Below are 23,038 nucleotides of genomic sequence, written 5' to 3'. Positions count from 1 at the left end.
ATATTGATGTCAGCTCACCAAAGCACCTTAAATATCCAAAATTAGTCATGGGAGGGGAGGGCACAACTCATGGTATTATAGTTTTGATGGAAGATAATTTTTTTTTTTTTTTTAAAGAGACGGAGTCTCACTCTGTCACGAGGCTGAAGTACAGTGAGGCAATCATAGCTCACTGCATCCTTGAACTCCTGGCCTCAAACGATTCTCCCATTTCAGCCTCCCAAGTAGCTAGTACTGCAGGCATGAGCCACCATGCCCAGTGATAATTTTCTCTAATCATTACATTGCCACACTATTTTTTCTACTATAAATCCTCCAAAGTAAATCATAATGAACATGTTTACCATATTCTATCAATTCTACAAATGCATATTTTTTCATTTCATTTCAGTGATATTTCCTATATTAAATGGCAATGTTTTTTTCTTAGTGGTCCATAAAATAATGGTTTTAGATTTGACAAAATATGATAATGCAATACTTGGAATATGTTTTCCAGTGTTAGAAATGCCCAGCACACATATCAGCCTGATCTTACGGGCCACGTAGGTTTCTACTCTGGGGGTGAATGAACAAGCAGATCAAACATCATTCGACGTGGGGACTGAGCTCAGCTCTCTTCAGAACTATCTGACAGGATAGCCTGTGATCGTCAAGATGGATGTTTACCTCAGAGTGGCATTTGATGAGGTCTAAGCTACATGTTGTCTCCATATAAATTTGGAAATACAAACTGCATGACATAGTTTCAGCGTGTGATTTAGAATGATTACTTGCAGGCGATGTTTGAGCCAGAGCTGCATTTTCCAGCCTAGTGATGCCTCATCTTTGTCTGCCCTGCTCTAGGGAATTGGTCCCACCCCCTTTATCCAGGTGTGCATTGTGCCAGGTGTGACTCCTCAGGTAATCCCATTTGGCACAGTGTCAAGTAGATAAGAGCCCTCCAGTAACTGAGTAATTTTTCGACTGATAACCAGTTACTTTTTAGAATTGACCTCTGTTTTCCTTGGGCAGTCAGCTGAACACTCTGGTACAATTATACCCTCCAGGCTCTGTTTTCACCCTTGCAACAGACTAAACATTTTAGTCATGCTCTGTCTTCATTGATACGTAAATTCCATTGAGGAGTGTTATTCTTCGTAACATCATCCCTGTAGTTGTGCAATCTGTTTCATAAAATATCTTATTTTTTGAAATTATTTATGTTGTTTTAGGGCCTTAGCTTTTTAAACGAAAGTAAACAAATTCTACTTACGGAGAGCTAAAAAAAAATTGAGATAGATTCCATCAAATTGCACACCAAAGTCTTTCAAAGTACTTTCTACTTGGGGGAGAGGGGAGTGCTTTAATTGTTTAAACGAATTTGATTTCTAGAGCCACTGGGAAAAGAAAGGTAGGCTGAGTGGTTTATAAATCACTCAGAAAAATCAAAATGATGTCATTATGACTCTTCAGCTAGCGAAGAAAAAACCTTGGAGATTTTCCAAGATTAGGCTCTTCAATTTAGGAGATTGTGGGAGGAGAGAAACAGAAAAAAGGTATAGCCAGGAAGGCAAAGTGAAATAGGAGCCTGCAGAATAAAGGTTGGGTGGGCAGAGAACTGGACAGGAATACGCAGGGGGGCTTCGGGGATGACCTGGCAGAGGTCCAGCACCCACCCCACAAGGCCCTGAGGCCTCACTTCCCTCCCAGCTTCTCCGGTGCCCTTTGGAGAAGTCTGCGTGGAGGAGTGTTTGCTATTGTTTCTGACCCCACGGCCGACCCCCGCTTCCCGCAGGACCCTGCAGGAGAACATAGCGAAGTTTGAGCCGAGTGCAGGCAGCTGCTACAGGAATAGTCAGGGCTGCCTGCCCAAGGAGGGGGCAATCTGCTGCCTGTGGCCAGGAGGCTTCTGTGCCACAAATAAGTGCTCCAGTGCCAGTCAGGGGACAGCTGTCCTCACTGATGTGACCCTTTACAAGCCATGCCCTGATGTCTGCTCTCCTGTGCTCAAGGCTCTGGGTTAGTGTTGCTGCCAGGGGAGGGGAATAAGTGTGATCTCCAGTTCTCATAGATGCTGACGGTCAGTCAGAAAGGTGGGTGGCCTGACCCCCACTGTAAAGAAATGACTGAGCACGCGAGCCCCAGACGGCTGTCTCCAGAGAGTGCAGCATTACACCTGTTGGTGTCACTCCTGTGAGACGAGCAGGGGCGTTCTCATCTTGCCAGTAAAATAGAAAAGTTAAACTATGTGCCGAGAGACGCTCCGGACTCCCTAATATTTCCTCAGTCTGGAGTTGAGCTTCAGGCACTGGGTTTTTTTACCGACAGTTATGTAATTATTAAAATATTTTGAAATATGATTTTGGCCTGGAAATAGGAAAGAGAGGGAAAGTATGGACACAGATAAAACAAAATAGCATTTCCACCTTTCTGAATAGCCAAGAGACACATGTGGCTAGCCCAGTGGGAGCGCATTATGCAATAACCCTCTATTCATGGCTAAGGGATACAGTGATGGCTCACGTAGAGCACTTTGCTTTATAGTGGATTTACACTTGCTGGAGGCCCTTGGACACATGGTGATATATAGTTCTCTTGTCCCTATGGCATAGGTGTTATTCTTATGCCTGGACACAATTCTAGGATCTTTGTGCGTATTTTGGAGTTGCATCTCTAAAAGTATGCACCATTTTCTCATGCACATTAATTGTTAGCAGTTGTGCTTAATATTGCCTGGGAGAAAGGACCACAAAGCAATTGCGTTGATTTAATTGTTGGCGTGATGTATGGCTGCTTTCACTCTAGCAGCGACCACCTAAGCTGTCAAGACTCATGCCTCTTTCGTGTGTCTCTCCCCTCCAGCGATATTGAGATTTCAAGAGGACAGACTCCAAAAGCTGTGGATGTCCTTGCCAAGGAGATAGGATTGCTTGCAGATGAAATTGAAATCTATGGCAAAAGCAAAGCCAAAGTGCGTTTGTCCCTGCTAGAAAGGTTAAAGGATCAAACAGATGGAAAATACGTCTTAGTTGCTGGGTAAGACTACGTTTAAAATCTACTTCACTAAGGATGCATGTTTAGAAAACTCTCTTCTCTATTTGTCTCTGTTCTCATACCCCTCAAATCCATCCTGTTCTCAGATTTGACATTATTTTGTCCGTTTCACTTAGCAGTCCTTCATCTGGCATCACGTAAGTTTTTATTTCAGTGCAGAGCAAATTAATTTCCTCTACAAAATAGAAAGTGTAACAGGTTGCAGAACATTATCTTTTGTTTCTCATATTGTGTTGTGATCACCCCTGCTCCCCTGAGCTTTTTTAGTTAGCTTATCCTGATAAAAATCAAAACAAGAAATGAAAGTAAAATATTTTGAACCAAGCAGATTTTTCTGTGTGTTCTACTTAGAAATAATATTTTAATGGAAAAATGTACAATTGTGTGAACCGTATGTTTTCCTGTCAGTATCCTTAATACTTCTTACTTATATCTTTGCATTACAGAAACCCATTATTTCTGTTCTTGTATTTCAAAACTAATATTGCACTGTTTTCATTTATGTTGGTTATTTTATAAAAGAAATTTGTAGTTTTTGTGAAAAGGAGTGTTTGCTTTTTTCCCTCTTTTTTAAAAAAACTAAATGCATTCACTAGCTGAAAAGATGATAGAAAGCAAGGGATTTCAAATATTTGTTCAATGTGACCTCAGGGAACACCAAGAGACCATATAAATTCTTTTGTTGTCTTGAAATTTCATTTCAGTGAATGTTGCTTATGATACACAGGCCAAGGCTTGAGGCACAAAAACCTACGTGTTAGGCAGAGGACATTTCTCGTGACAGGACTTGACTCATAGTTAATTTTGTTTTTACATATTTAATTATAAATGTAAGTCCTTTTTTCTTTATTTCTTTTTCTGGTTATAAAAATAACACAGTCTCATTGTAGAAATGTTCCAAAAATACAGAAAATATAAATAAGAAAGTAAAACATCCCAAATCCTACCACCCAGAGACAACAACTGTAGTTTTTGTGAAACATTTGAGGGCTATCTTGACATTGATAGAGTCTTTCATAAGTGAGATCATACTAGACATGCTGTTCTCTAAGTGACCTAGCTCCGTGTGACTGAGTATAGAGCTATGTTACCATTTTTCATGACTACGTGACATTCCAATGCTCACATCCCAGATTCTTAAACTTGTTGGAAGAAGGGAGAACGGAGGGGTACAATGCCTGGGATGGGGGTGGATTTCATTGTGCGTACCTTCCAGCACCTCTGGGTCCTCTGAGAAGCCCTGCTGTGGCTCAGCCACTGACAGTACAGCATGTTGCTAGTTCTTCAAGTGCATTGATGCAGAAAAATGATTTTAAAATATGATAGGGATGTTCCATAATTTATTTAACCAATTCTCTATTGATGGGCAATTGAATTGCTCCCAATTTTTTGCCATTATAAACAGTGCTAAAATTAACAACCTTGGGCATGCATAGGGGTTGGGGTTGGGGTTGGGGTTATTTATCCAATTATCTCCTTAAGTCCCTAGAGGCGACTTTCTTAAGTCTACAAGTAAAGCAAAATATCATCCAATAATAATATCACCTTTTGAATGACGTAGTAATTTCTTCATATCTCTTTTCCTTCTCTCTCTCCCTTTCCCACCTCCCCCTCCTCATATTCCTCCTTCTCTTACTTTTTTGTGACAGCGCTAGACCTCCAGGGTCTCAGTCCCTCAGCAGCTGGGGTTTTAAGGAATTCATACTTTGCTGCAGCAGCTCAGTTGCCCGTGACTTAAAGTTTGTCCCTCAGGCTTCTAGGCTCACTGCAGTTGGACTCCTGGGTCCCTTTCCAACCTAGGACCCCAACCCCAATGTCTCCGTACCTGAGCTGCAGGAAAGCACCTTGCTGAGGGGAGATGCTGTCCCCACCTGCAGGCACACTCTGCTCCGGCTATCTAGCTGGGAAGCGCACAGTTGTACCTGGCTCCAGGGTCTCTGAGGTTGGAGCATACATCCAGTCAGGGTTGTTTTCATGCAAGTTTGCTTGGTGTACATTTGTTTGCAATGAATAAACAAACTCTTGGACATTAAAAACTTTAAAAGCACCCCCATGGATTTGGTTCCCTTCTTCTTCCAGGCTTTACATGATCTTGGTAGGTGGGTTTGCTGGTTTTTTCACTGTGTTTACATGGAAGAACTTAAGGAAAACTCGGGAGGATGAGGTCTCAGTTTACGAAGGAAGAATCATGCAACAATTTTTCTTATGGAGTGGCTGAGACTTACTCCATTTTGGGCTTGTCAACATTGGAAATAAAAACACAAATCTAGACATGGCCCTGCCCTTAGCTGGGAACATAGAATCAATACTTGTAAAACAACAGTTGTGATATGATATTTTATCAAGTTCCTAACTGGGAATCAAACCATCAAGGCCTGGCCTCCAGCCACATGCTAGAGAACACTCGCGAGCGTGGCTAGCTTGGGATTGCAGCTAATGTGGGTCTATACCCAGTGGAACATTGCTGCACGCCCTCTCTCTGCCAGCATTAATATGCGTGACTGAGCTGAGGTTGAGGTTGGCCTGCGTGTTGTAAATAGAAATGAAAATTAAACATGAATTCTCAAGTACAAATTTAACACTAAGATCAACGATTCTTTTTCTGAAACTGTGATATAAGTTCCTTTACCTAACAGACCTTTGAAGGAACAAAAATTAAATGGTGTTCCTTTCAACCATATTGGGGAAAAAAACTGTGAGGATAGAATTATGATATATATGCGTCTGTAACAGAGCTTGAAGATTTTTTAAGAAATGTATACCATACTGGATTCTATAAGGGAAGAATAAACAGTCCCCTGCAACACAACAAATGGTATATTTTTTTAAGTGTATAAACTGCCGACAGCATCTAATCCTTTAATAGCTGAATGATTGAAATCGGTTTAAAACACTAACAATATTTTATCTATAATCTAAAGTGGAAAGTCAATTTGAAAGAAAAATCACCTCCATATTTTTAATTTTGATCATGTCAACAGGGGAAAACGATATTATCAAACCATTATATGCACTGTTGCAACTTCTTTAGAAATATAAATGATCCCCCCATTAAATGGAAAATTATTTCCTTTTTCTGAAAGTCTTTTCATTCTGAAAATAATGTCAGCTTATTGTTAAAAAAATTAACATAAAGAAAAGCAAAAAGAAGGAGAAAACTATAATAAGTCCCTTATTACTCAGAAGTGTTACAAATTTCTATATTTCCTTTCAGGATTTTATCTACACATTCATCCTTCTTAAACGTTGACATCATGCTATAAATACCATTTTTTGTCCTGACTTTTTCTCTGAATGCTATAACATAAATCTTTTCCCATGCTTTAGCAGAATTCAAATACCCAAGCAATTTTTCAGTAGACCTAAATAACAATATATTTGTTATACATTTGAATTTATATATAAATATGATTTAACTATATCAACAGTGGGATTAAAATATAAAACAGCGAGATTTTTAAAAAATCTTCTATTATTAGTAACCAAAATGCAGAACAGATTAATTTTTCTAAAAAGCCATTCTTCAAACTTTAGGATTGCTTATTCAGTCAGAATCATCTGTATTTCATCAACTACACATCGCATGGTATTTACACCTACACATCACTTTATTTGCTTTGCCTGACAAAATGAAAAGTATTGGGAATTGTTCAGGGAAATATGCCAAAAGAATCTTAGGGACTCTTGAGTTTTACATATTTTCCCAGTTACACTAATGAAAAGGAATTTTATTTGAGAACTTGACTCGGAGTGCAGCTGCAGGGCATTGGAAAGTGTGCTCCGGCTCCATTGGGCCTTCACCAATTTCTATGCAGAATTTTCTAGAATTTCTCTGAATTGCTTGGACAGAGGAGCTAGAAAAGAAGCCCAAACTGGTCTGTGAACAGACTGAATTTCACACTAAAGAAAAATTAAAATCATTCATGTCACTTCACCTTTTTTTTCTGCAGAGTGCCAAATGCCTGATTGGAGTCTTTTTTTTTTTTATGTTTCAACCCATTGTTTTAGTACAATGTAAAAAAACTCTTTATTGACTTTTCTAAGATTTTGCCTTTCTGTCTTGAGTAACTATTTACATATCTGTGAGATTTTCTTTTATTTGTACTACTTGCAGAAGAGAACAAAGTTATTTAGAGGAAACCACTACCCCGACAGGGCCTTTGAACTATTCCTTCAGTTGAATGTAATGGGAAACACAACAGAAGGGACTGTGGAGTTTATTGTTAAATAATAAAAGGCTTTAAAAAAACCTTCCAAGTCATCAAGATGCCTAGGGTGAATGCTGTGTTCATACGCTGTTGGAGCGTGTAGTGTTGGAGTTCATGGATAGGCTCATGGCTAATGGCAACAATACTGTTCAACAAGATTCTGGATTTTGAGAATGGTTCAAAGTCTTACCACTTCTCTCTGTATAAGCAAATTTTTTTTTTTTAATTTCAGAATATTACAGGGGTACAAACGTTTTGGTTACATAAATTGCTTTTGTACCATTTGAGTCAAAGTTATTAAGTGTGCCCATCCCCCAGATAGTGTGGACTGTACCCGTTAGGTGGGAATTTACCCATTCCTTCCTCCCCCTTCCCTCCTGCTTGATTTCAGATGAATGTTATTTCCATATGTGCACATAGTGTTGATCGATTAGTTCCAATTTAATGGTGAGTACATGTGGTGTTTGTTTTTCCATTCTTGGATACTTCACTTAGAAGAATGGTCTCCAATTCCATCCAGGATAATACAAGAGGTATTAGTTCACCGTTTTTGTTTTTTGTTTGTTTTTTTTTTTTGTGGCCAAGTGGTATCCATGATAAGCAATCTTTTTGACCTTTGAGTAAATGATAAACTTCTTTCAGATTGTGTCCAAATTGTTTCAGAGTACTTTGACAAATTTTTACTGTAGTTGATAGTTAATAATATTTATCTTAGAAAAAGCATCATTACATCGTCAGTCATTTTCTGCTAGTCTGTGCCCTGAACTGGTGATAAGAAGGCAGGGCGAGTGGGTGTTGTTACCCACTTTTTTTTATTTTTATTTTTTGAGTTTTTGTTACTCACTTTTGTTTACCTCCGTGAGCTTGTGGCCTGGTAGGTGAGACAGACACATCAGAAGGCTTATAATAATGCAGTCTGGAAGGTTCTATAATGATCATGTAGTAAATGCTCTGGGATGTCAGGGAGGGAGCACATAATCTGCTTTGAGAAGCTGAGGAAAGTAACCAACAAAAATCACAGTCCGATCTCCATAAACTCTAAGCTCTTATAGAAAAAGAAATTAGATTAACTTAGTGCTGGTTCTTTTCTAAATCAACTTGACTATTTGGAATCTGAGCTAAGAATACGAAGGAAAAAAAATCAAACCAAATTTTGATACCAAATGCAGGAATGAGGTGAAATAAATTTTTTATTGTAGCTCTCCTTTTATTGCTCCCAATAAATACTTCCTACTTTCTGATTTTACTGAATTGTATTAGTTGGCAGAAAGTGGAGCAGTCCTGTGTTTCTAATTAAAAATTGGATGGTGAGCTGAAGTTTGAGGAGGTCATCTCTGGGCGTGTCTGCTTTTGGCTGTCTCCAGCAGCTATGCTAGCATATCCTGGGAATGAAAATGTAATCCTTCATGGGACGCAGTTTAAGTAAACCACTTAGTCCTCTGCAAACACCAAATGCTCAGTATGGTACTTACACTACGTTTGATACCACAGTGTCTTTACAGGCCATTCTAAGATTGTGAGCTTGTAAGTACCTTTATTCCCATTGCATCTAAGAAAATAAAAAGTTGACTCAAAATATAAGTACCCTTGTGTAGCTTTGAGTCTTCACGTTGACTCCGCTACACATTTGCTATTTAGACAGATGCAGAGGTGACTGAGAAGCCAGTGCCGTGTGGCTTGAGGAGCTGGAGGTTTCTTTTGCCCAGCAGTGTTTGGACTGGCTCACCAGGTCCCCAGTGGTCACCAGCGACCTCCTTGGTGCTAAATGTAGTGACTGCCTGTCATTCCTCACCCTGCTTCCAGCCTCGGTGGCATTTGACTCCCTTCATCTGAAAACACCCTCTTCCTTGGCCTCCTTCTGAGACTTCCTGTGATGCCCCACCTCCTTCTCCAGGGTTCTCTTACTTTACACCGTCCCTCCTGGTTTCCTTGTGGTCTCTCTTCTCCTGACTATTCCTTAAAAGCAAATGTACTTACCCCTTTTCTCATCCTGTGCACTCTCCCTGGGTGATCTTACCACTCCGTGCTTTAAATTGCTAATTATGGTTATGGTCTCCATCCACAGAAATAGCCTAGTGAAGTCAGATGACTGGGTTTGATTCCCAGCTCTACTACTTACTGGTTGTGTGACCTTGGGCAAGTTACTTAAACTCTCTATGCCTCAGTTTCCTCATCTGTCAAATGGAGATACAAATAATTAACCCAATAAATATAAAGCATAGCTCCTTACCTATTAACTGCCCCCAGCCCACCCTCAATTTTATCTGACTAATATTTATTCATTTGTCCGGTCTCAGCTTAGATGTTACTTCCTACAGAAAGCCTTCTGGATGTTCCAAACCTAGTGAGATCCTTTAGATCCTTTTTCCACGCACTCACAACACAGTCTAATCGCCCAGTGTCCCCATCTTGGTATTTATCACATTTATTGTGATTGCTGATGTATGCATGTCTCCTATCAGCTGGAAGCTGTGTGAGGACAGAGAAGGAATCTGACCTGATCATCAGTGTGTCTCCAGGGTCTAGCCTGGGGCCTGCCACAAAGTACTTGATAAATATTTGCCAAATGACTGTATTGCGGGGGTGGTGATGCATCTAAAGGCGTTACTTCTTCTTTGTGGTCACATCACTGGGTTTGGTAGGTCAGAAAACTCTTACCAGATTTGTTGCGGTTGAGTGTCCTGGACAGCCTGGCCCACATCATCCATAGAAGACCAAATTGGAAGCCAGCATGACAGTTTGAAAAAAATTTTAATGATGGTTATAGTATGCTAAGGAACAATTTATGAGGCCTTTCTTGGGAATGTAATAGGCTCCCCTCCTGTTACTTAGTACTGTGATGTTGTTATGAACGTGTGAATATTCCGTTCTGGAGGGTGGTGTTGTCCATAATAAGCTCCTCTAGGGCAGAAGTTATCTCTGTAGAATGTGGAGGGGCTTCAGACTTACTCTTTTCAAATATTTGAAGGGCTGTTACAGGGAAAGGGATTAGGCTTTGTGTGTGGGATTCCAAGAGATAGGAAGCTGCAGGAATGCAGATGTCTCCTCTTTAGAACAGAGAACTTTCTAATTGTAAAAGCTGTCTGGAAAGGAGCGGGCCACACTGGGGGTGATGGACTCCCGTTGTCGCTGTCTGTGTTCACGCCTGGCAGGGACAAGCTGTGGGCAGGGACAACCCTGGGCGAGCACAGCTGGAAGGAGATGAACAGTGGGCCTTCAGGGTCCTTTCTAAGCCTGGAAGTGGCCGTGCCCCACTCACTCAAGGACCACTGAGCTAGGCCCCGTGCCCACACCATGCCCCCAATAAATGGCTCGGGAAGAATAGTACCGAATTACTCACCAGCAAGAAATGACATCCACATAATTATTTAAACCATTTTAAAGGATGGTTCTATGGCATTTCTTTAGATTGATACTGCTATTAACATCAGCCCCACTGCCCAATAACCTTTCCTTTTTTGGTCTCTTGGTTAAGATGTATCTGCGCCTTGACTTTAGCTTAAGCCCAGCCTGGGTGATGCATGGGTGGACCACAGTGGTCCAAGAAAATGGACTTATTGAGTGGATTTTGGAATGGTATGTTCTCTACCAACATCTGATTTGCTTCTGGTATCTTAGGCTGCTTTCGCATAGATTGCCTAGGAAATTTTTGTTAAATTCACTTTTTTCCCCCCAAATCAGAATCACGCCCACCCCTCTTGGAGAAGGGAAGAGCACCGTCACGATTGGGCTTGTGCAGGCTCTGACTGCGCACCTGAATGTCAACTCCTTTGCCTGTCTGAGACAGCCTTCCCAAGGACCGACTTTCGGAGTGAAAGGTACTGTATTTAAGAACTATTATAGTATATTTTTCAGAACAAAATTTGGGGAGGAACGTTTAAAAAAAATCATCAACAGATAAGGAGTTAAATCGTTTCATCGCCGCACGCTCAGTTCAGAGCAGTCCCCCACGTTGGTCCTCCTGGGGAGAAAGACAAGCAGAGGGAACTGCGGGGGGCTTCAGTGGAGCCCCTCAGGAAGCCCGTTCCCCTGGCTCCGTTGCTCAGGACTCCTGCCTCGAGCGGAGCCTTCTGTTCCATCAGCGCCTCTTTGCCAAGCAGTCTTGTAAAGCTGCCATTCATGCTGGTGTCTTATCATCCCAGCCCCGGGAAAGGTCTCTCCTCTGAACAGTCAGAGACACTCCGGTCTCAGCTCGTCAGGGTGGCTGTGTGGGGCCTGAGCAGCTCTCAGGAGACGAGCTGGCTGCGGACAGCAAGTTCTAATGAAAATGCCTCTTTGGCTGTGGTTGGGCCGATATCTGGCACTTTCCCCTTCATTCCTCTTTCTTCCTTGATTTATCATGAACTCATTCCTTAGCTCACTTTACAACAGCATTTATTGCTGCAATTACTGTTTATTCTTGGCACTTTTGGGTTTTTAACAGTATTATATTTGTATTACTATTACAAATATTAATACCTCCTATCTCATTAAGTTCCGCTAACTCACAGAGTGTCATACATTATGTAGTGGACTGAACACTAGACTTGGAGCGTGAAGGCCGAGGTTTTATTCGCAGCTGCGTTTCTTACCGCTTTGTGACCGTTAGCCGGTCATAACCTCTCTGAGCTGCATCTGTAAAAATGTAAAACGGCTGGTATTACCGGTCTCATGGCTTGGAGTGAGGATCAAATGAGACAGCATGTAAAGAACAGGGTGCATTGAAATGATACAAACATGGATGGTATCGTTATTATTTTAGGAAAGAGAAGTCTTTTTAATATTATAACATTTTGAGGGATAAGCGGCATGACAAATCTTATTGACTATTATTTGAAATAAATTGACTGAAGGTGATAATTTGTTAATCAGAGGTGGTTATCAGGTGGGTTTTTTTTTAATTTCTGCATATTATGGGAGTAGGTGGGCTGTTTTTAACAAAGTTTTCTGATACTTCAAGGCACGTAGGATTTAGATGAAGCATAGTCACATAAATCTAATAATAAATTAATAAAATAATCTCATATCTTGATATGTATTACAGTAATGACATTTCCTGTATTGTGCTTACCTTTGTATTTTTACACAAAGAAACAGAAGTCTTTAAATTATGTAGTTGGACACAATGTGAACTTTTTTTTTTAACTTCTGTTCTGCTTAGGGCAGTTAATGTTTCTCGCTGTCTGTTGTTATTTCATCTTGGGTGTAGATGCCTCCCTGTTGGGTTTGGGGGGCTGTATCCATCCGGGGTTGCTGTTCTTGGTGACTCATTTCAAATCCTGCTTGTTCTGTTGTTCAGGGGGAGCTGCGGGTGGCGGATATGCCCAGGTGATTCCAATGGAGGAGGTAAGACCATGAAGAGACGAGTGTCGGACGTCACTGCGCTTCCCTTCTGACACCCTTCTCCCCGCTGCTCCCTGGGCACAGGCCCACCGTCCTCCACGCACAATCCCAAAGTCCTAGAGAGGCTCTGAAAACCAAAAATGTTTGCATAGCTTATGTGGTGACAAAACCTGACATTGACTGTTACGAGCTGTGTATGTATTTTCTTTGTGCTGCTTGATGTGAATATTCATATATATTGCTGGAGAAAAATTAATTTTTGATTAGTGAATGCTGACCTAGCCCCTACTTGGGAGGGGGGGTGTTTTATGAATAAACTATAGGTACCTCACACTACCTTCCTAATTTCCAAAAATTTCTGAATCCCAAAATCCATCTGGTGCTGAGGGTTTGGGGTACAAGACTGTGGACCTGCATCTCCATCGATCGCCTGCTATACGGCTAAGTTCAGGAAGACTTAGATGCTTCACTTCTGTCAATTAAGACTCCAGAACAAAATAGTTCCAGGAGAAAATGGGCAAAAACAAATGATGGTGTTAATTCTTACTGCTCCCAGAACTCCATCGATGTTCCGCGTGGCCTTGCCCTTGTCCCCTGTGTCTACCCAGTGACCAGTGCGCATCAGTTCTAGTCTCTGCATCAGCCTCGCAGTCCAGGCCCTGCACCGTCTTGCTAAGCTCAAGTCTGAGCAGGTTCCTTTCCTGTTTTGTAACTTTGGTAGTCACCTGTCCCTCTCCAGCAGGGCACAGAGGTCCTTGTGGGTGGCTGCTCTGGCTTCATTGTCCGCAGAGTCCCACCTGCATCCCTCTCTCCTCTATATCAAGCTCTTTGCAGACTCCTTTTCCGTTTTCTTTTGGTTCCAGGACTTTTCCCTTGCCTGGAATGTTCTTCCCTTCTTTTGCTGCCCTCTCTACCCAGCTCAGATGCTAGTCCCCAGGTTCTGCTTCACCCCACAAATCCCCCTCTACTCTGTGTGTTTACGGCTGTCTGGTTCAGTCAGCTGTGATGAGCTGCAGGCCTTTTGGAGTTTTCAGGTCCCAAGCACTTAGCAGAGTGCCCGGCACATAGTAGGTACTCATGAGGAAATATTTTTTGACTTCGTTGAAGGAATAGGAGAAGTGTTTACTCAAGGAGGCCTGAGTGTCAGGGAAGCCAAAGAGAAAATTTGGGTAAACGTCAAGTATTGGGTATGGGGGTGGGAAAACAGCCAAGGCATGGCTGAGAAGAGGAGCCCAAAGCCTCACCTCTGGGTGGGGATGGGCGCCATGGCCAGCCAGGAGCCCAGGAGGCCAAACCAGGGATGGAGGACGAGGAACGTGCCCAGAGGAACAGCTTAGGATTTAGCCGACAAATACTGAAAGGACGCTGGTGTCCCACTGTGTTAGGGAGTCAGCTGTGTAGCTGGAAGAGAAACTACCTTATGGTAGTTGAGTGGCCTGAACATACTTGAGCACTTGGTCCTTGAAGTTGAGCACCTTCTATATCTGCTTCATCTCTGTGTCCCCAGCTCTGAGCACCGTGCCTGACACTTAGTGGCTGTTCACCAAGTGCCCTGCACAGACAATGCATGCTGGAGGAAACTTAATAAATGGTCATACAGGAACATGTTAGAACAAAGTCCAGGTGGACCGAGGAACTGACTGTGAAAATACTGAGATGCAAATACTGAGGCTCCAAGGGTTTGGAATTCCAGGCAGTGGGAATTGCTGGTGGGAAAGTCCTGGGGCAGGAAAGGGCTGGAGGACCCTGTGGTGGCTGGAGCCCTGTGGCCTGGTGGATGGGAGGGAGGGGAGGTAGAGGGGTGGCAGGCTCTGGTTCTCTCAGGTGATTGCAGTTTGTAGCCAAGAGGCTGGATTTTATTTAGGGTGCCATGGCCAGCTGTGGAAGGGATCTTGATAGGTTAGTTACATGATGCAAATGGGCTTTATAAAATTCACTCTGGCTTCTGTGCGAAGAAGGCACTGAGGGGGCCCCAAGGGGACACGAGGAGTCTAGTAAGGACTGGACTTTCCCAGGGGAAAGAGGGCAGCAGCTTGGCCCAGGTTGGTGGCAGTGAGGTTGGACAAGAGGATGGCGATTTAAATCTGTTTGCTGACGTTTGCAGGATTAGATATAGACAGGGAGAAAGCGGGGGGGGATTCAGGGATGACACCCAGGCTGCTGGCTTGAGCAACTCAGTAGAGTCATTTCTTGAAACGGAGAAGCAGAGGAGAGAGGAGTGGGAGGTTTGAACTGTGTGGGGCGGGTGTGGTGGAGGGTTGTGGTCCGGAGAGTGCTGTTTGGGGCCTGTGAAACGTTGCAAGTGGATCTCAAGGAGACAGCTGGAAGGAAAAACTTACATCCCAATTGTGAAATGGCCAAAGGGTTCAGTAGAAACATCGGAAAGGAAATATTAACACACCAGTGAATGTTCATCTTCACTAATAAATAAATCTTCATTAAACCCACTATCGGTTACCATTTTACTTGTCAAATTGACAGAATTGGATTTTTGAAAATAGTAATGATACCGGATTTTGGCAATGAGCGATCGAAGTACACTCCCATGCACTGCTGGGAAGCGTATGTTGATTAAACCCTTCTGGAGGAGAGTTAGAAATATGTATCAAGTGCCTTAAAAACCTTTATAGTCACTGGCCCAAATAAATTCATTTTTAGTTTATCCTAAGGCAAAATCGGATATGTGTGCAAAGCTTTAATTTTAAAACTATATACCTTCTTGACATAGTTTACAACATTAGAAAGTTGGAGGAGAACTTAAATGTCTCATAATAGGATATTATGTTAACTATATTTTGAGACTAATGTTGTAAAAATGCTAGTAAATATTAACATTTAGTATAAAAGCTAAAATATAAACTAGTGTAGGTGTTATGATCCCAATATTTAAAATTATAAATATATTTTATAAGATATACGTGACATATATAATTTTTTTTTTAATTTTTCAAATTTTCTCCAGTGAACATATTTTTATAAGTTATAAAATAAAATTTTAACAAGAAAATAAAAATGTTTAATATTCCTAGAAATTAAAGAAATGTAACTTAGAATACCACCTTTTCAACTATTAAATTATTTTTTTAATCAGAGATTACTTTGTTTCCAAATTGCAGGTGGTATAACTTCATCCCTTTCAAAAAACAATTTGGTGATATTATCAAGATCCTTTAACCCAATAACCACACTCCTGAAAATATATTACTCATTAGCAATTATTTTTCTTAGAAAAGGAAAAAAGCTATTTGCACGTATTCTTTATGATTGTAGCCTTCTTTGCAAATGTGAAAAATTTGGAAGCAACTTAAATATGCAGGCATAGGAGGCTCAAAATTTTGGTACATCTACTACAGCCTCTATAAACTGTAAGTATGCATTAAGAGTGAAAATAAGGAAACCCGTCATTAAGTCCACTGGAATATTTTGCCCTTTACCCGGGAATGGGAGAATTTGCAATCAGAGAGACTGCTTAAGAGTTCTTTATTGTCAAATGGAAGACCTTGACATTGGTTTTCTGATTTAGGCTGTCCTGTGGACTCAGCTCATTATAAGGATAGGTAGTTAGCTTATTACTTTATTTATTCAGCCAGTCTCCGAATTCTGCCATGGCTATTAGAAACACATAGAAAGATGTCTCGCCTCATTTACAGTTCAACCTTCACTTGACTGGGGACATCCATGCCATCACTGCTGCCAACAACTTGCTGGCTGCTGCTATCGACACAAGGATTCTGCATGAGAACACTCAGACAGATAAGGTGAGAAGGATTCCTAGCTGGGCATCTTATCCAGGATTCCTGGATTCTTGAGGAGTTAATGACGAGACTAATGAAGTCTCTAAATTCTGAAATTTTATTCAGAACTCGGCAAGTGTTTTTTTCTTTTTTCTTTTTTCTGAATGCTGGTTTCTCAGTTTTCTTTTCCTTTTTAATTCACTCCTCCAACCCTACCATTAAGGACTGCTCCAAACTGCCCACTCATTTGCTGACAGGTAATGTTCCTTTCACACAATCATATATCTCTGCATCCCCACAAACACGGGGTGGGGGAGAAGTGGGAAGAGAAGGGACTGGGGGCTCCAGAGTTGTGAGTGAGTGTGGCGGGAACAGATACAGATGAGACAAACCCCTCAGCTGCCACCCTTGAAAGCCAGCCCATTTCTTCAGAGCCCATATTACCAAAAGTCCAGCACTTGTCCCTGAGGCCACATCAGAAGACGAGGACAAGTAGTTTGAGGAGAAGGAAAGAGGAGTTCATTAATTTGCTGGCAATTGAGGAGGTTGGCAGACTCCCGTCTCAAAGTACCAACGTCCAGAACTTGGTGAATTTTATGTATGTCCGTATTTCCTGAGGAGGGTCCATACTTTGGTCAGATTCTCAAATAGGTCTATGACCACTGCCAAGTTGTTAGAAGAATTATATTATGTTGTATTTTTTATGCCTAATATCCTTTGAGACAAGTCTTTAGTTTTAAAGGTAATGGGTAGACCAGTTCTCTTCCTTCTTGCTATAGATCCGATCTCTGGTCTACACAAAGGCGATTGGACAGAGGTCTTTTGAAGAGTAATGTTACACATAGCTATCCTAGGTGTGCTGTTATAAAGGTCAGAGACCCTTGTTGGGCTTCATGTGTTTGTAGTCTAAGAGGTAAATCAGACTCCCAATGGGGAATGGGTGCTAATTCCTCAGTAGACACAGGACATGGATAAAAGCGTACTTTCTGGCATGTTTCACAACAGGGTCCTGACTTTCTTCAATTAAAGTAATTCTTAGTGAGTCTTTGGAGCAGACTCCACATAAATATTAATTTGATAGTTGTAAGGCTATAGATCAAGAAATATATTTATGCAAACTCTTTGCAATGTGCATTATTTCAGGTCCAGTCAGTTTTATTAAAATGAAAGAATTTAGGTCTACATTATTTATATTAGCCTACAAATTTTAATAGGGTCTGTTATCTAAATAGTTTAGTTATAAATGTAATGAACTTTGTCATATCCTGTGAATTATCCAAATTCATAGTTGGCCCCTAAACTTTTCTGAGGTTTTGTTTTTGTTTTGTGTTTTTAGGCTCTGTATAATCGGCTGGTTCCTCTAGTGAATGGTGTCAGAGAATTTTCGGAAATTCAGCTTGCTCGACTGAAAGTAAGTTTCCAGTTAGCAGTTCTTTAAAAAAAAAAAAAAAGTCCTAGAAACACATCGGAAAGATTGTCAAAGCCAGAAATTTTGAACTTGATTTGGTTTCGGTTTTTAGATATTCTTTTGGGTATTAAAATCTAAAGAGACAAATCAATATAGCAGAGAGAGTATAGTGTTAAAAACCTGAAAACTGGACCCTGCACCAAAGAACCAGGTGGACACATTAATTAAAGTTTTTAGGTTTCACTTACATTATCTGTGAAACGAGGGACCTACTTTGCTAATGTACAAGTTCCCTAGTTAGCTACCGAATTAGCCGAGCACAGTGGCACATGCCTGTAGTCCCAACTACTTGGGAGGCTGAGGTAGGAGGATCGCTTGAGACCAGGAGTTCGAGGCTACAGTGCACTGATCAAACCTGTGAATAGCCACTGCTCTCCAGCCTGGGCAACATAGCAAGACCCCATCTCTTAAAAAAAAAAATAACAAATTAGAATTTTTGTGAGTCCTTCTCTTTCTAAAGAGAAATAAATGATAAACTAGCCTTTGAAAATATATCTATCTCAGTGTTTGTTGTAGCAAGATACTATAAGTCTATTTATGAAAGCCTTCTTAATTCTTACCCCTGTTATCTTATTTCTGAGGAGTTTTGCTGCTTCTGGCCTTCTATGCAAATTGCTTTCCACTTGCTCTTTTTCAGATACTAAATAATCCTTAATGCTATAATTTACAACCACTAGTTGACATTAGATGGTTTTAAAATTTACCCACTTGCTCCTTACTAAACCAAGTTTGGTGTGTTGAGAATAGTGAGAAATTCTACCCCCAGCAGCTAGAACATGTACAGCTTCTGTATCCCGGATTCTTTTCTTAAACTTCATCATTAAAAACCACTTTTTTAGGATGCTTTCTTCACAGAAACAGATACATTCAAAGTTTTAATGTTGTTTTTTCTCCTCAGTGAATTAGAAATAACTTGTTTTGGAGCATAAACATACACTTTACTTGAATTATTGGTATTTGTATCTGAAAAGAAGAACTAATGAACCAGAGCATCAATCATAAGGACAGCAGTTTATGTCCCTCTGAGCACAGGACATGGTGGCCGCGTAGAGCCGCCCCGAGGGCCTCCAGCCAAGGCAGCCGGCAGCAGTCTTCATTGTCTGCTGTCAACTGTGCTACGTTTTCACATCTGTCATTTTAAGGCTATTACAAATGTTCAGTGTCTTCCACTTGTAGAAGATATTTGGTCAGCATTTATCAATCTGATTTGAACTAACCTACAAAGTTCAGTTTCGTTTTCAAAAGGATTTACTGATCATGGAGAACATAAAAGAGGAGGGATAATTTTGGTTACCTTTTGCTTTCCATTCCTTCTCAAGCTTACCACGTTTTTTTTCTTTAATCATTAGAAACTGGGAATAAATAAGACTGATCCGAGCACCCTGACCGAGGAGGAAATGAGCAGGTTTGCCCGTCTCGACATCGACCCGTCCACCATCACCTGGCAGCGAGGTGGGTGCTGACCGCCAGGCTGGGAGGCTGTCTTCCAGCTGAAGCTCTTAGGCTACTTTCATAAACGCTCGGTTCGATCTCTTCCCGTTGTCCTCCCGGCCTGTGCTCCATAATACACCCTTTCTTTCGGGTACGACCATTTCGCCATCCTCCCCCCTGTCCTGGCCTCCTGTTCAGACCAACTGCTCCATCTGGGCCCAGTGCCATCCACTCGCACCTCTTCCACATTTCCGAGGGAAACTTCTTAATTTTCTCTTCTGTCTCTCTCTTCCTTGGCTTCTTGTCTCTGCAAAACATTTAAAGCCAGTATCTTCCCTTCTTTATCCTGCTGCCTTCTCCACCCACCATTCCTATTTTCTTCCTTTCATGCCCTTACCGTGAGCTCTAGGCAGCTCTCTCATTGGCGTTTTCAGTGCTGAGTTTTTTCTTTGAGTCTGGTATGTGCTTCCAGCTGTTTCCCAGGCATCCCTCTACCTCTTCAGATGCAGCACGGACGGACTCCCCGTGAGCTCCCCCTGCTTACCTCTTGGCTGTGACGCCCCCTTTCTTCTCCCCCACTGCCCTCTGCATCTGGTCAGTCACGACAGGGTGGGACTGTGCAAGGAAGCACTAAATGCAGGGACCAGGAGCCCTGAGTGTGTCCCCCCCTTGCCCCTGACTCACTGCAGGGCCCTAAGCGATTCACGTGCATGCTGTGGGCCTTGGTCTCTTGGAGATGGAGATGGAGATGATCAGACCTGCTTCACAGGAATGAGGCAGTAGCACTTTCTGAACCCCATGGGGCTGCAGAAATACTTGATGGCTTATGTTCTTGAGCCTTCTGGGATTGTCCTTCTCAGACTGTGCCCCCATTTTCCCCATTTCTACCCACTTTTAGAACATTTTTATCAGATGCCTGATTTTTTGTAATATTTTTTTTTTTTTTTTTTGATGGGATCTCACGGTGTCGCCCAGGCTGGAGTGCAGTGGTGTGATCATAGCTCCTTGCAGCCTTCAACTCCTGGGCTCACAAGATCCTCCCACGTTAGCCCCTCAAACAGCTAGGACTATACGTCTGCCACGATGCCCAGCTAATTTTTAAATTTTTTGTAGAGACATGGTCTCACTGTATTGCTCAGGCTGGTCTTGAACTCCTGGCCTCAAGTGATCCTCCTGTCTCGGCCTCCCAAAGTGCTGGGATTATATGCATGAGCCACCACACCCAGCCCGATGCGCAGTTTATAGCAGTTTTCTTCTAATAACTTACCTTCCTTCCGTTTCCATTCCCCAGTTTAGGAGATTTGTATTAACAGAGATGTCATCATGTCGCTTCTTTTATCAGAAGCCTCCAGGGGCTCCCCCGATCCTGGATGTTAAAGTAGCCTTTGCATAGCTTGGCCTTCGGGGTCACCTCGTTCCCTTTGCTCCCCGTCTGCTTGCCAGTCAGGAGGGCCTACCTTTGTCCTTCTGCCGGCCTTCGCCGAGCCATCCCAACCCCATCTCCCTGTCTAGCCCAGTGTTGCCCTCCAGATCTAGTCCAGGTCGCACATCTTCATGAAGCTTCCCTCCTGGGAATCCACTCAGCCAGTCCGCTAAGAATTCAGTGTTTTCACACACACCGTGAAGTGGAGAGACAAGGACCAGAGACCGAGTCTTGGCTCCACCATTTATGAGTTGCATAACTTCGGACAAACTACTTCCTCCATTTCCTCTTTAAAATGAAATGGTAACAACACCTCCCCGCTGGGACGCCCCACTGCAATGCGAGTACTTTCCTAACGGGAAAGAAAGTACTGCCCGGGTGATCATCAGATGTCGTTGTGGTAATAGTCGTATTATGTCATTTGGCTGTGTGTCTTGGTCTCCCAAACTAAACTAAAATCTTGGAAACTTTTGAGGATACAGTTTTCATTTAAAAGTAAGTAAGAACGTTATAGAGATTTTGGAAATGTCTTAAAAATCTCACTATACTAATGAAATTACTATATTCATAGTTTTTTTGTGCATCTGTGTTTTGTGTGTAGCTCTAATTATAATTTAGGTGTGTAGATTTTATATCCTGTACTAGTTTCATTTATGTCATAAGCATTTTCTACTTTATTAGCTCTTTGTTGTAATGGCCATTTTAAATGTCTCTAGAATATTCCTTTATGGATGAACCACAACTTACTTAAACACGCTTCTGTTCTTGAATAAACCAACGTTTTAAATAACTGCCAGGAATATTTTCAGCATTTTATTGGGAAGCCTACATATTTTTTCTAAAAATATTTTTATAATAGCCAGGAAGATTAATGATTAAAATGCTATTATGTCCAAAATATATAGTCACCTTTTTAAAAGGCATTTGTGAATTCGTGTTAGTCTTTAAAACTTTTTTGGAGGTTTACTGATGAATGAAAAATCGTGCAGGTGGAAATGTGTGTATTTTAAACCAAGCATGTGGATGTGCTAAAAGAGAAATTTTTACACCAGTTGGCATTCTTCCACTTCTGCTTTGGGGTTCCAGCCTGGGCACATATCAGAAATAGGGCATTGGCTCAGATGTTGGTCCTAGGAAGGTTATATCATGTTTTATACCTGGGGCCAGTGTGAGATCAGTTCTCTCTGCAGATGCAGAAAGGACTGAAGTATTCTGTGGTTGCAATTTTAATGGAAGAGAAAACTTTAACAGATTATTCCAGGAAAATACTGGAATTTTATTCTTGTTCAATGCACTAAAGTAAACTTTATTGCTATGGATAAGCTACCTGCTCAAAGGAATTTGGAATGACATTTGATAAGTAGTTTGGCTCTTATTACCATAAAGTAATATAAGAAATAGGCCTGTTCATCAAATGAATTGAGGACATTTACTGATAGGGTGTTGTGGCTTAGACCTAGAACTAATGCAACTCTTGTGATGAGATTGGATTGTTATAGGATTTGATTACTAGAGGCAGACACTCAGTGGTCCTAGGGTAGGGTGGGGTAAAACCCTCTTCTCAGGCCATGTGAATATTCCACCATTTAGTGACCACCCTTCCTTTCAGCCTATGTACGAAATCAAGTGATTGTTCATCCTATGCCTCATGCCAGAAGCTTAAAGACTTCATGTGCCTGGTAATTGGGTGGAAACCAGGTAGAAACCGGGAACCCATAGACTATTCCAGAAACACTTAACATAAGCAGAAGAAAAAGGAGACATCAAGCCATTTTGTTGCAGAGTAGGACTTTGCACAGTTGGACAGGTCGGAGCCCCTGTCTCTCTGAGCGTCTGATACCCCGGGGGCTCACCAGCTTGCCTTCTCCCCCATCTCTTTTGCATGCACATGTCCTGGCTTGGACCAGGGCCCCACAAGCCTCACTCATCCTCAGTGGATCAACATCAAGTTACGATTCCCAACACCGCCTTGACAGCACCATAGGGAATCAGTGCCACGGCTTCCACGGAAGCCACGATAGCGGACCTGCCCCTGATACAGCACCTCATACTGCCCAGGCTCTTAGCCAGTGTTGGTTATTTAGTAAGTGCTTAGGCACACTATGGATGTTCCTCGAGACACAGCGCTGTAGTGCTGAAGGGACTGTCTAGAGCAAAGAATAAATAAACAGATCTGCCCCCTCCCCACCCCTCTACACTTACTGGCACCCTCCAAGTCACACCTTAGAGCAGAGACTGATGTCTTCTTCTTCTTCTTTGTATCCCTGTACAGCTAGCACGGGACTGGGCACAAAATAGGCCCTCAAGACATATTCCACGAAGGAATAAATATGTTTCTTATTCTACCTTAGTTCTATCATTTAGAGGAATTGTGTGTCACGAACTTGGGGCTACTTTGTTCACATTTCCCTTGTGT

The 23,038-nt window shown here is 41.8% G+C and overlaps 1 protein-coding gene across 1 annotated transcript in view; it reads left to right on the top strand.

Moving 5' to 3' along the window:
• MTHFD1L (methylenetetrahydrofolate dehydrogenase (NADP+ dependent) 1-like) overlaps positions 1-23,038 on the top strand; it is a 213,743-nt gene that overhangs the window by 45,487 nt on the left and 145,218 nt on the right. Inside the window, exons 11-16 of the mRNA XM_012655557.1 lie at positions 2,845-3,018; positions 10,926-11,062; positions 12,523-12,569; positions 16,217-16,324; positions 17,637-17,711; positions 19,118-19,220. Coding sequence (XP_012511011.1) covers positions 2,845-3,018; positions 10,926-11,062; positions 12,523-12,569; positions 16,217-16,324; positions 17,637-17,711; positions 19,118-19,220 — 644 coding nt within the window. The remainder of the gene's footprint in view (positions 1-2,844; positions 3,019-10,925; positions 11,063-12,522; positions 12,570-16,216; positions 16,325-17,636; positions 17,712-19,117; positions 19,221-23,038) is intronic.

This window comes from Propithecus coquereli, unplaced genomic scaffold, assembly GCF_000956105.1.
Source record: "Propithecus coquereli isolate 6110/MARCELLA unplaced genomic scaffold, Pcoq_1.0 Scaffold48, whole genome shotgun sequence".
Classification (NCBI taxonomy): domain Eukaryota; kingdom Metazoa; phylum Chordata; class Mammalia; order Primates; family Indriidae; genus Propithecus; species Propithecus coquereli.
The sequence above is the reverse complement of the archived record's forward strand: the minus strand, read 5'-3'. Positions and strand labels throughout refer to the sequence as shown.